General features: G+C 39.1%; 1 protein-coding gene across 3 annotated transcripts in view; it reads left to right on the plus strand.

The window, feature by feature from the left end:
• LOC122660539 overlaps window positions 1-13,027 on the plus strand; it is a 28,676-nt gene extending 15,649 nt beyond the window's left edge. For all 3 annotated transcript variants that reach the window (XM_043855901.1, XM_043855903.1, XM_043855902.1), the window contains exons 10-18: window positions 2,227-2,320; window positions 2,405-2,457; window positions 4,683-4,767; window positions 4,929-5,031; window positions 5,115-5,207; window positions 8,403-8,469; window positions 12,207-12,273; window positions 12,382-12,435; window positions 12,727-13,027. In XM_043855901.1, the coding sequence (XP_043711836.1) occupies window positions 2,227-2,320; window positions 2,405-2,457; window positions 4,683-4,767; window positions 4,929-5,031; window positions 5,115-5,207; window positions 8,403-8,469; window positions 12,207-12,273; window positions 12,382-12,435; window positions 12,727-12,864 (754 nt within the window). In that variant the 3' untranslated portion in view covers window positions 12,865-13,027. The remainder of the gene's footprint in view (window positions 1-2,226; window positions 2,321-2,404; window positions 2,458-4,682; window positions 4,768-4,928; window positions 5,032-5,114; window positions 5,208-8,402; window positions 8,470-12,206; window positions 12,274-12,381; window positions 12,436-12,726) is intronic.
• The last annotated feature ends 415 nt before the right edge of the window (window positions 13,028-13,442 follow it).

Raw genomic sequence — 13,442 nt, forward strand, 5'->3', positions numbered from 1 at the left:
GAGTTATTATAGTATAAAAATATTAGGATTTGGGATAGTTTGAAATTTCTGCAGAATTAGGGTTAGGGTTTTGGGTTTTGGGTTTTAGAATTTAGGTCAAATTTAGGGTTTTGAGTGGGATCTGAGGGCTGGGGCTTAGGTCGAGTTTTCTAAACTGGGAGGGGGGATGTTCGACTGTAATATGAAGGTTTTCTGACGGCTGAATTGGGTTTTACAGAATTTAGGGTGTTTTTGGGTTTCACAAAGACAATGTCAGTTAGGGTTTAGGGTGCTAGGATGGGGCAGCAGGCTAGGTCGAGTGTAGGGCGTATTAAGGAGAAGTTGTGGTAAAAAAATGAGAGGATTCTGATGAGGGAACAGGTCTGGACAGAATTAAGACTAACTAGGGTTTATGGGAATTCAAATTAAAAGTAAAGGGATCGATCGGGGGGAAGATGCTGGTTAGGGTTTAAAGGATTCAATAAAATAAAAGGGGAATGATGGGGAAGGAAATGGAATGGAAACAGAATTTAAAATTCACACTTATAGCAGAACTCCACTGGCAGCAAGCTTGAGCAATGAAGGATGGAACCACCGCCAGAGAGAGATCCTCCCAGCCGTCACGGCGTAAAGAGTCGATTGGATTCTACCAATCTCTTTCCACCTTGATAGAACCACAAGGGTGCACACACTCACAAGGAGCAAAACAGCAGCAACAATGGCAGCCAAGCAAACACAATTTTTTTTTTTTCATAAGACTTGTGGGGGAGCCTCCCACGATTTGAATATTTATAAAATAGGCTAACAGCCAAATCCTATTACAATCTAACCTCTTCCATCATAAATCGTGAAGGGAATGACTACTATCTAAAATTAATAACTTAAAATACTGAAAAGGCCTAATTAACCCTACTAACTTAAGTTAAAAGACACTTAGCTAAATAACTTAAATTGACCCAATTGAACCAATTGGATGCAACCAATTTTGAACCGGTTCGATTAAAAACATAAAAATAAGACTAAGTATTGGGCTAATTCTGTATGCAACCTATATACCCCTATTTTAGGCCCATTAAGGTGGCCTATTACATAGAGAACCTATGGGATCAAAGGCCCATTACATATATATCCCAACCCTAGGCCTATTTCTAAAGAAATAAGCCCATTTCTATGATGAATCTGCATCATGAAGTGCTTACCCTCAAATTTTTAATAGAATACATGCAACGATGATTAGAGTCTTCATTTACATATAAAATCTGAAATTGGCTTATGTAAAAATGTTACAATTTCAAACATTTTTCTTGACAATTTGAAATACAAAGGTGTGTTTTCACTTTTCACAGTCTTCTATGGGTGTGATATTCTATTTTAGTTTTCTAATAAACTGGTGTAACTATAATGCCCTTATATTCATATTTTAATCTTTAATGCCTTCTTTGTTTGGTTGAGTAGACAGTTATTTCTCTTTGGAAACTTTGCAAAATCATTTCCTTATCATAAATAATTTGATATTACTTATTAAAAAAAAAAGGAAAAATAAGAATAATGCAAAATATCGAGGGGGAGCTGGCACAGAAAAGGTACAGAATAAACGGGAGGAAAGAAATTGAAGATAATCACTGTTTAGAAGATGTCACCTCTCAATGTTGTTGCTGATGCTGTCATGACCTACTTTGTATCACAATATACCTTTGTCTTCTTTACCATTGTTGTCAATCACTGCAAAGAGATGAAGAATGAGATGTAGGGTTCAGTTACTTCTAGTATGGGATGAGTAATGCATATAATTATGTAGAAACAAGAATGGTAAGGTGTATATGTACTTCACTGGCATATTTGTTGTATCTGGTAATTGACAGTTGACTAAAATGGCTCTTTTTTAGGCTGATATCCAGGTTGGTCTTAAAAACCATAAAAGTACCTTAGGTTCTTGCAAGTTGCAAGAAATTTATTGTCCATGTGCCATAGCTCTTCTTTGTACCGTTCTATGCCTGGCTGATGGATATGAGCTACAAGATATTTGGTTGTTAGAACATCTGAAACAGCATGTATGAATCAAATATTTACTTGTTTAGAACATGGGAAGCCACATCTTATTTTCCAAAACAATCACACATAGCTAACCCCAAAAAATAGTAGTGTTGTTGTTGGCAGTGGTAAGAAAGGTTAATTTGACTTTCTTTCCTGCTATATCACCGACTGATTTGAAATTCCAAGTTCAACATGTATTATATTTGAATTTAGGGTTCGCGCTGAGCTTGCCATCCCGTGTGAGAAACATGGTCCTCGTGTATTTGAAGGTTTTACCGTTGGTTTTCATCCTCGGTCATGGGAACTTGTAAGAAGTCATTTTTTTTTCTTGCTGAATTCACAAGTTCAACTCCAATTTGTCACTAAGGAGGTTTCTTTTGCTGGATTGTAGGTTTACAATGGGATGACTCAACTGGGTTTTGAAAAGTCTAACCGTGAATTCAGGTGGTGAATCTTTTGCAAGTAATTTGGTTTGTTAAAGTGTTGGTTCTGTTTAGTTCATTGTGCACCTTTAAGTTTCTCATGCATGGCTACAAAAAGGCGGCATGATGGTTGGGTCTAGTGCTAATAAATCAGGAACAGACATAAGTTTTATTTTCATTTCCTTGCATCCTGAAACTATAGAACTTCAATTCACAATAATGGTCCCGAACTTTTCTCTATCTGCTATCTTGGGAGACAATATGTTGTGATTTTATGTGCCTTACCGAGTAATATTGGTGATGGGTTTCTAGAAGCCTAGAGTGGTAGGTTCAGAAACTCATTTGAAAACTAGAATCACAGTGAATAAATAAGGACCAGAATTCAAAAATCAGTGATAAGCAGTAATCTACACCTCAGATTTGAATCAAATTTCAATGGGTTACTCTCTTCAGGCATAGGAACAAAATGTCAAAAGTTGAACCTGATCCAAATGTCTGATCTCAAGTGTCAGAACAATACTACTTGAAATAGGACTTTCCAAACCAGGAATTGATATCAGCAAACAGTTGTGAAGATTCAAGCAATAAATAGATATAATTAGGTTAAGCAATAACATATTGAAGTTCAGATCTAAGAATGGAACACGATTATGTTCTTAGAGACTGAAACAGGGGTCAAAACAGCAATTGGATTAAATATCAAGCCTGATAAATCAGAAATCCTAGAAATGATAGGATTCTGATTTTCTAAACAGACTCAAATTTTAATACCACAGTTAGGTCCAGATTAAGATCCACTTGTAAATTATGTGGTCAGAATTGAGATACCAACAGAAATAAACAAGAAACTGAGAAATTCCAGAACTGTAGCATATGCAGAAATAACCTCAGAAGTACTGACCTGTTTGCAGAGAATTAAAAAATGAAGAAGGAAATTAGAAGAAGTTATAAGAAGGATATGACTTGAGAATCACACCCAAGGCTTGATCAGCATCCCACTAACCGACCTAGCAATTAATCTGTCTCATAGAGTATTGGGCAGCAAAGCCACAAGGCTTGATCAGCATCCCACTAACCGACCTAGCGATTAATCTGTCTCATAGAGTATTGGGCAGCAAAGCCACACTTTATTCATAATAAGATCCATATGCCTTAATGTCTGGTTAAAAAAGTATATATTAACTCTCCGAATATGATTCATAACATGACTAGAAATAGCCTAAATGAACTAGTAATCAAACTGGCTACTTAATTCACCAATAAAAGACTTAAAACAACTCCTAAACTGACTCAAGAACCTCCAGCTGTGTTTGGAGTCCTAAACCAACTAGGATTTGACATCATGAAAGAAAATCAACTCATAACAGGACTTTCCTAATCCAGTCTGAACCAGGACAAAAACATAATCAAAATAGGAAAAGAAACTGAAAACAGAACTCCATAGTAAAGTAGGAATAGAATTCCCATTGAGACTAGGATTCCTAGAGAAAGCAGGAATTCTGAAATTCTTGAAATCACAAATTCTTCTTCTTCTCTTGACACTGCTGCTAGTGCCCAAATACTGCATCAAATGGTATGTGGGAAATATCATAATCCAGCTACTGTATGCATATATGCAAAACTAAACGTCTAAGCCCCCAAGATGGCATATTTGCTGTATATGCTGTGTCGTAGCATCTGATGGATGAATGATCATGGCAATTACTGACAGTTTTCTTACACCAATATCGGACTGCCGCACCTTGCTATACGCTAATGTTGTTTGCCGAAGCCTTGTTCCAGCCCATCTCTGTGGCTTTATAAAAGTTTGAACTCTGATATTAATTTTACTTCTGTTACTCCTGGTAGCTACACTTCCTTTCCTGTTGATATTTTGGCTCAAGGCAACTACCTTGAATGTATGATTGATGACCCTTGTTGACGTTCTTGGGTTTATCCCTTCTACGTCCTTATGTGTACAAGCCAGGACTTGAACATAAAGAATATATATTTCAAAAAAGTTCTAAACATATTAGTATAATGGAAAGACTATATATAAACATATTCTTTAAGGAATCTAGATTTGGCAATTTTGTATCTTCCCACTTAATATATACTCTCAGTTTTTTATCCAGCCATTTCTTACCATCATCTGTTAGTATATCATATGCTTACCTAGTTAAGTTTGCATTGTAATTTTCTCTTTATTTTTTATTTGCTTAATCATGAGCTTTTTCTATGTATCTCAAGAGTTTCTGAATGTTGCAGCTTCAGAACTGAGCAGACTCATGTATCTCTTTATATGACTGCAAGTTCTGCTCTTTCTAGTCTGGTGGGGAAACCTGTCATTAAGGTAATTTTATTTTCTTAACCATATGTCTTACGAGGAATTTTTTTTACTTCTCTGTATTGGGTGGCAGAACCTGTTATAAAGATACAAATTACACTTAACCAAATGTCCTTCATTGGTTGAATTCCTTATAAAGTTGAATATGTACTTATTCCTTGTGCCAGGTTAGTCCTAACGAAGGCCTGGAGGTTGAGCTGTATGGCTCAGGAGCAAATGGGAGCCCACCAACCACTTTGTCACCGACAATACTGATTATTGATTGGAGATGTATGTCTGTTTCAAGTTATTGTGATATATTTATCTTGTTCATGATATGTGATTTTATTGAGTTATCATGTTCTCTATTTCAGGTGAGGAGGCCAGTGATACTCCATATCAAGTTAATATTTCTATCCCAGTGGAGGGTTATGAGCCTGTTGAGTTCACTCTTACAAAAATGTGTGGTATGTTCTTCAATTGCCAATAAATAAATACGGCAACACCACTTTTTTCTCCTATTTTTTAAGGTTAAACACTAATAAGAGTTTTTTGCTGCAAATTTGAATTTAGAATGGTGAAAATTATTGTGGTCAGCAACCCATGAGTAAAATTGGTCGTGGGCGCATGTGTTCTACCATGTGGAAGAGTGATGTGGCAATTCTGACTGTTGGATAGCTAGGAAATGGTCCAGATTGGCCACATGTCAAGTTTTAGCCTGAAATTCAATCATTTACCCTCTGTATTTCCATGCACTTCCTTGTAGTCTTGATTATTCAATGCTTTATTTGCCTTTTGGCCAAGTCCGATAGTACTGAAACTTGATATGTGAGTGGGGAACATTGAGATCTTCGTGTCCATAAAATCTTAGCCCCGTCTGAGCTGCCACATGGCAGAACTTGGTGCCGCACCCACTGATTTGGCTTGTGGGTTGCCAACCATGAAAATCACTGTTAAGTTTCTTCTAATTTCCCTCCTACCGATAGGGTGTTGTATACTCCTATCAGTAGGGGTATTATGGGGTTTGTTTCTTTATGTTTAGGTAAGGATAGTATGGTCCTATTTTATACTGACAGGGGGTAGTCTTGTCTTTTTATTATTTTGACATTATAAATAAAGAGCTGCTCACGGTAGGACCACTAACCTAACGTGAGTTTCTGTATTTGTCCTCCTCTCCATCAAGTTGTTCTTCTCTTTAACCTCTTCCGTCTATTGATTGCTTGATGATCTAACACTGTTACAACCACATTGAACACTTTTTGCATAACCTGGTCATCACTTAATCCTGCTTGGTAAATCTCATTGGTATGACTTAGCTCATAGCTTATTGACATTCAATAATGGAGTCTGAAACCATGAAGCTAAACGGGAGGCCAGATACATCCTTCATTGTTTACATTAAGTTCTCTCTATTCCTCCATATCTGGATGTAATATTTCCTCTATTTGGCACGGAGACCTTGAAAAAATCAACCCTGATGTCTGTATAAATCCAAAACCAGATTACTGAGCTAGTATGCCTAGCCATACACAGATTCCCAAACATGGTCCACATATAGGCCCCATCACCCCCTACACGTCTTGAGTCAAATTTGGAGTTTTCCACTTGACAAGATTTGGAAAATGTTTTGATGGGTGATAAATACCATGGTGGGACACATTTGGATCATCCAGAGGTTCCTGAATCTACCCAACAGTTGCAACACCTGTCCCTGCATGGCTTAAATCATTTCATTTTCCCATGTAACCAGGCTTAGCTAAGTAACTTGGGTAGCTAACCTTCTTTGACACGTGCATTGCTGACAGGATGGTGAAGTTTGTAATATTAAAATGATACGCAAGAAAAATCAACTGCAAGTTGGATATGGTTCTCATGGGGAAGTTAAAGAAACCAGTCAAGAACCTAGAAAACAAATAAATGCAGGCCAAGAATCTCATGGGAATTGATTCAAAACTCAAATAAGAGTTGAATCTAATGGGAACAACAATATACAACTCAGATGCATTAACATACCAAAGGATTCGATTGTCTGATTCTAGACGAACTGAATCATACATTGCCATAGCAGATGTTGGTTGCAGTAGGAAAGAAGCATCAAGACTTAAAACAACAAGAGAAAAGCATGAACCAACCTAGGAACAGCCTACAGAATCACAAGTGACTTCAGGTTTTCAAATTCTAGCAACTCCAAAAAACCAGTTAAATCCATGGCAGGTTTTTTATATAGGTACTCACAACTCCTACTAGATACTAACCTCTTGACCTGGACTTTTGCTGCTAAATTTTTTAATTCATGTTGAAATTAAGATTAGAAACTAAAAATTGTGGGGCCATTCTCTAACATGGTTAAACTATTTTAAAAGCATTATGGAATTATTGATAACATATTAACATCCCCCTTTACGTTGTCAATTCATTGCAAACTCCATTACTCAGGTAATTCTATTAATTTTAATAAAATTGAAAACAAATAAACTCCTTATAACCACCCAACTGGAGACTTATTCATTAGGATTTTTTTGAAGTACCTATTGCTTGGCCAAGTAATCAGCCTCCTGAATCACCTATCTCAGTATTCAAGTGAATGAGCAATTCAGCCAGGGTGGAGGAGTTTTAATGAATCCAATCCAGTGCTTGTGATGCCATGATTCTGATCAGCACTTAACGTTTACTTAATAAAGCATTTTCTTCTGCTGAGTTCCTTTCCAAGGACTTCAATAGTCAGGTTTCCTTCTACGAGGAGGATTATAGACATCATAGCCTCTTCTAGATGCTTTTGGATTCCTCTCTATAGGTTTAGGCATGCAATTTGCATAATGAGTACCGGCACTTGTTTCATATTTCAGTAAGCATTTATAAAAGTATTAATGAACGGTAAAATAATGAAATAAAGCATTATGGAAATAATTTTCTTTAATCCACTGTACACTTTTTGTATTCTCTCCCCAGATTTGTGCTGTAAAGAGAGAAGATAAATGAAACAGAAGGTTATACCATAAGAGCAATGTCACATATGCGTTATGGAAATACTATTAAGTTACTATTCAAGTCAAAAGCATTTGGAAATTACTTGACCCTTATAACGAGGGGCAATAAGCGAATAACAAATACACAATGGGCATGTTATCAAGATATTGCATCAAGTCAAAAGCAGATTTGAAATAGTCACATATTTAATATGGTTAAATAGTGACATAACCTAGTCAACTCAGGTCAGCTTAGCCACACTGCAGAATTATTGTCCAAATAAGGGACTGTATCACCTATCAAAACAAGTTGACTGTCATCATTTTAAGTACACTGCTTAAACTTCTTTTGTGTCTTTCTTGCTTTTTTTCCCCTTCACATAGTTCATTTACTTTTCAAAAAGCAACAAGTGCAGTGTTGACACAGAGTTTCCTTTAACTGTAATTAATTTACTATAATGCCATAGCGTGATGCAAAAGCGAAGCAAAACAATTCGTTGTTACTCACTTACTTGTGCAGATAATAGCCCCTTCTAGTACAGATAATGCTCACCCAGCTTTGTCTTCCATTGCATTCTATTTCATAATTAATGGCTAGCTAGGTTCCTGCACCATATTCTACTTTGCATGATGGTGGTTTCATTTTGATATTTCCATTGCTTTTAGATCCTGAATTTGTTTGTTCAAGTTTTGCAGAACATAGGCAGAATAGAAGAGGTGATGCTACAAGAGGATGGGCTACATTTGGAATATTTTCTTGCGTGTATGTTGAATTCTACCATCTACTCAACTCCAAGTATCTCTTTTATTCATCTCCCCCCCTCCCCACCACTTTTTTTCCTCTTTTTTATTTAACCACCTGGGGGGGGGGGGAGGGTTGGTTATTGGGAGAAAGGTGGATAATAGTATGATGGCAAGATTTTTTTTTGAATGAATTAAAAAATTCATTACCTAAGGAGGGAAAAGGGGGGGGGGAGAGAACATACGATCACAAACCAAATACAAGACCCAACCAATAAAAGGGAAGGCAAGGGCCTACAAAGGAGAAGGGGGAGAGCCCCAATCAATTACAACCCACTAAAGAGGGCAAAAATCCGAGCCACAACATGGCAATCCATACCTAACCCTGACAAAAGCGTGCTATCCAGTAGTTTAAGGATCCAAAGTACCACGACAGAGGGCATGGCATCTGATATCCATGCTTAGAGGCATAATCTGCTCATTGCTGTAGAAGGTATAGTCTATGTAGGGCCGCTTCTTAGGATAAGGAGGAGATCTAGTATTGCGCCAGTGGTAAACACGAAGGAAGGAGGGATGAGGGACATAGGCAACTAAAGGGGATCGGGGTGGGTTCTGGGCTGGGGCGCAATAGGGGATTACCTTGCACCAGAGGTGTAGGCCAGAGAAGGGCGAGCCTGATAAGAAAGGTTAGAGGAAGAGGACGATGGGCCGAAAGGGTTATGAGAGGGGATTAATGGGCCAGGCAAAAGAGCTGACCCATTCAGGTCAGCAGAATTCGAAGACGGAACGGGGATGGGCAGAGAAGGAAAAGAGAAAGAAGGGGAGCCCACCCTAGGGTTAGCGGTAGCAAAAGGCGAGAGAGGGGGTGGGAGGATCGAGGAAAAACAGTGGACCCCACTCTAGAAGAAGCAACTGGAAGCAGTAAGAGGGGGTAAGGAGGAGGGGTGAGAAACAATCTTCGAAATAGAGAGAGAAGACACTGAGGGAGATAGAGGCATTAAAGGAGCAGGCGGACCGAAAAGGGGGGAGGGCTTAGGTACGAACAACAAAGGGCAAGTTGTAGGAGTAGGTAGAGGATGGCGACTTGTCGGGTATGCTGTAGTTTGAGGATTCTCGAGGTCTGGAGCAAGCAGAGTCTCAGACAAGGAGGCAGGGGGCGAAGCAAGCGGTCCTTCGTCAGTATTTTGAAGCAGCATGAGATGGCTTGTACCAACGGTCCCAGGATAGGTATGGACTAGTGGGAGGGAGCTCGAAGCTGAGCTGTGACCGATCGGAGAACCTGAAGTTGGTTACTCACGGAGACGAGCTCGACGATGACAATGGCTTCTATGACGGCCGTGACTGGGAGAGCGAAGGCTTGCAGAGGACGATGGGCTAGGGTGATTAAGGGAAGGAGGGGGAGGAGGATACAAGGTATGAGGAAGGGTGGCAGTGTTGGTGTTGGCTATAGAGGTTGAAAAAGAGTGGAGGCCGAGATATTGCGAGTCGCTGGGGAGGGCGGAGCTTTCTGGTTAGAAGGCCTTGGTTGGAAATTTTTGGAGTTTAAATTATTGGTACGTGTCATATCGTATCAGCCGATACGTATCGGTATCAATTGGTACCGATACGGTACATACCGATGTCTTTTTTAAAAAAAATGGGTTGTCTCGGATGGTATCAAAATGTATTGGCTGATACGATACAATACGACTGATACATATCGATACCATCGATACATTTGGTACCAATACCATCGATACATTCCATAAAAAAGCCCTTTTCACTCACAAACTCAATACAACTCCTATTTTAACGGAAAAATGAAGGAAAACTCTCAACCAAGAGTTTAAAATCTTGCATTTAATCTTGGTTTTTCACACTTTTGGACTAAAAAACGAATCAAGGAGTGCTACAACATCATCCTTTGCATCATGCAATACTCTTCATGGCTATAAACTATTACAACATATAAGAAACCTCATCTTTTATAACAATTTCAATTTAATGCACTTGTTTGGTAATACATTATTCTCCCTTTTAGTGTTTATGCATGATACTTGTTATATATTGTTTATTTCTATTGATTTTTGTTCCAAAAGTGTATTTCTATGTGTATCGTGACCATTTCCATGCGTATTTGTAGTGTTCGATATGTATCTCCGATATGATACATCTCTTAAAATCACCTGACCAATACGATACCCGATACTGATACTTTAAACCTTGGAATCATGTCCAAACAGACAAGGCATTACCGGGGAAGCCACTCAAAGATGACCGGTCGAATGAAGTAGAAACCTTCATCATCTGAAACCCTGATTGAAGGTGGAAGGGCTTCCGTTGCTGAGATCTCCACACAAATCCTAGCAAATGCCAAACGGTTCATCCTTTTGGTGCAAGCATCGGAGTACAGAGGCTTACCAACAACAGAGCCCATTGTACTAAGGCCTTCTTTGCACCAGAAGTGCAGAGGGAGACCCGACAAGGAGATCCAGACAGGGATGGAGCTAAGATTGATGCAGTGTAGCTGAAGAAGACGATCCCACTGGCACAGCAGAATGGGTTTCCGACCGACGAGCCAAGGACCTCCTTCTAGGGCTCAAAGCTTGTCTTCTTCGGAGGGGAATTTGAATCTGAAGAAGCCGTTGTCTAACAGGTAAGTGTCTAGAGACCCAATTAGCTTCCATTGCTTGGTTAGGGAGATTTTGACTATGGGGAATGGGGTCAGCTGCCTATGAAGTGGCCGACCAGAGAGTTGCACTATCTCGAGGCTGTTGAGTTCAAGAGACCGGAGGGGCAGAGAGCCGCTTTGGAGTCACCTTCAAGGGAGGGAGGGACAAAGTGGAGGGAGAGACCAAGTCACACTAGCTAGAGGAGGGTTGACGGAGGGACAGGGAATGGGGGAGGGAGGAGGGTTGGGGGGTGGCGGCACCGCCGAGAGGCAGTCTATATCCATAATGGCAGGAATTTATTACCTTGCCCCATGGACCATGGTTTGTTTTTTGGGGGCAGGTGTAGAAGTGCCACCTCTAATAAAAAGTTAAAGTGCAAACAGATAAAACTTTGAAGAGACAGGCATCTTTGTCACAATTGACATTCTGGGGACTGGGCAACTGATTCTGCTCACAGAAGATTCCATTTAAGTAGCTCAGGGATGTATGAGAAAGCAATATATGCTTAGTGTCCTTTCCTTCTCTGTCGACATGAATATTTCTTTATAGTGTCAGACTGATGTCGTTGATTGCAGTAGGAGAATATCAAGCAATATGACCATACACAATGCAGCCTAGAATAATAGGTTTACCAATTCCTTGGTGGACAATCAGTCAACAGGTCAAATATTCGAATGGTCTTACTCAAAAAAATGTCACATCTCGGACGAAACAGTTGATCATTATGGTCAGTAATGGCAAAGGATCCGACTTGGTAGGTGTTGTAGTGTACATAAGGCTGCTTGATCAAGCATAGTAACCTGGTCCACTTTCGATGTGTTGGTGCATGAGAAAGGTGCCGAGACACATTTGAGAAGAGCGGGTTGGGGAACCTTAAATTACCTTAAATTCAAGAATGGTGCAACCTAATCCTGTCAATGGCTTACTTTCTACCACTTGAACCAGCAGACCACATCATACCAAATCCGTTCCAATAGAGGTGGGCGAGTTTACCAATTCAACCCAATCAACAATCATTCTTACTTATTGTGCTCTCAGCTTCTTATTGATCCTTGTTGGTATTTTAATTATTTTCATTCTAAAGCTTGCATGAACTGGCCCTTTGCAGATTCATTGTGATGTCAACCCTACTTTGTTGTGGGGTCTTCATTTACAAAACTCGAGTTGAACATCAGGTTGGTTCATTGTTTTCTGTTTTCCTGGGTTAAGTAAGCTTCTTAACTTCGGGTTAATGCTTTCAGAGAATATAGATTTGCCTACCAATGGTTTTTTTTTTTCTGCAGCAAGGGCTTGATGCATTGCCAGGAATGACAATTCTATCAGCCTGTTTAGAAACTGTAAGTGTGGTTGGATTCAACATTTTGGATATATTAGGACCCTATGGCATGATTCGCAGTTCAGAAACTTGGACCTGGATATTGTTCGGTTCTCCAAGTTTATAAAATTCTTGCTGAAGTCATCCTTCAGTTGATATTTTAAGTACACAGATTGGGAGGAGAAGGATCTTAAGATGCAATTGAACTCATGAGTTATAGCTGAGTTGTTGGAACGACGCTTAGTTTAATTTTAATCCCTATCTGACTTGTAGAAAAACTCTCTAATGGTTGGTTGAACTGGAAAAACATTAGGTGAATGGAGGCAGTGGCATCTACTCACGAGCAGAGGACCTCAATGGAACATTTGTCAATCAAGCATCTTGGGAACGCCAGTCTGTTTCTGCTCAGGGAAACCAGAGAACTAGTGATAGAAGATATGGTTCAATCTGACATTCTGAAATGTAGACCAAGTGCATATAATTTTCAGGTTTTCTGTAGTGCTTTTATATTTGTATTCTTAAAAATTTGTTGGATAACACAAATCACATCAGGATTCTCGAGGTGTATCATTTCTCTTTTTCAGTTGTTCTAGAACCAAAATATTACAAAATAATATCTTTTTGCTCTTGGATTTCGCTGATTTCATAATTTTGTTATCAATTTCTTATGTGGGTGGAACCGTGGAAGTTGATGTTGATGTTGATGATGATGATGTTATTACTCTGCTGAACCGAAATTATTGAGGTTGGGGCTGGAACAAAAATGGCAGAGTAGGTAATTACATTGTCTTTGGAAATTGGGAGGTGACTTCAATGTCAACCGCTTCAGTTCTGAAAAACGGGGTGGTAATCAGCTCGATTTGGAGGCTATGGACAATTTTAATGCTTGCATTGGTGACATTGGGGTCCATGATCTCCGTTGGACAGGTTTCCCTCTCACTTTGTTAGAGTTGTTAGTATATCTTGTATAGGGGTAGTTCTATCGTTGTCATGTTATAAGACATGACCAAGTTGTATTTTTCTTTTTCT

Source organism: Telopea speciosissima, chromosome 4, assembly GCF_018873765.1.
Source record: "Telopea speciosissima isolate NSW1024214 ecotype Mountain lineage chromosome 4, Tspe_v1, whole genome shotgun sequence".
Lineage (NCBI taxonomy): Eukaryota > Viridiplantae > Streptophyta > Magnoliopsida > Proteales > Proteaceae > Telopea > Telopea speciosissima.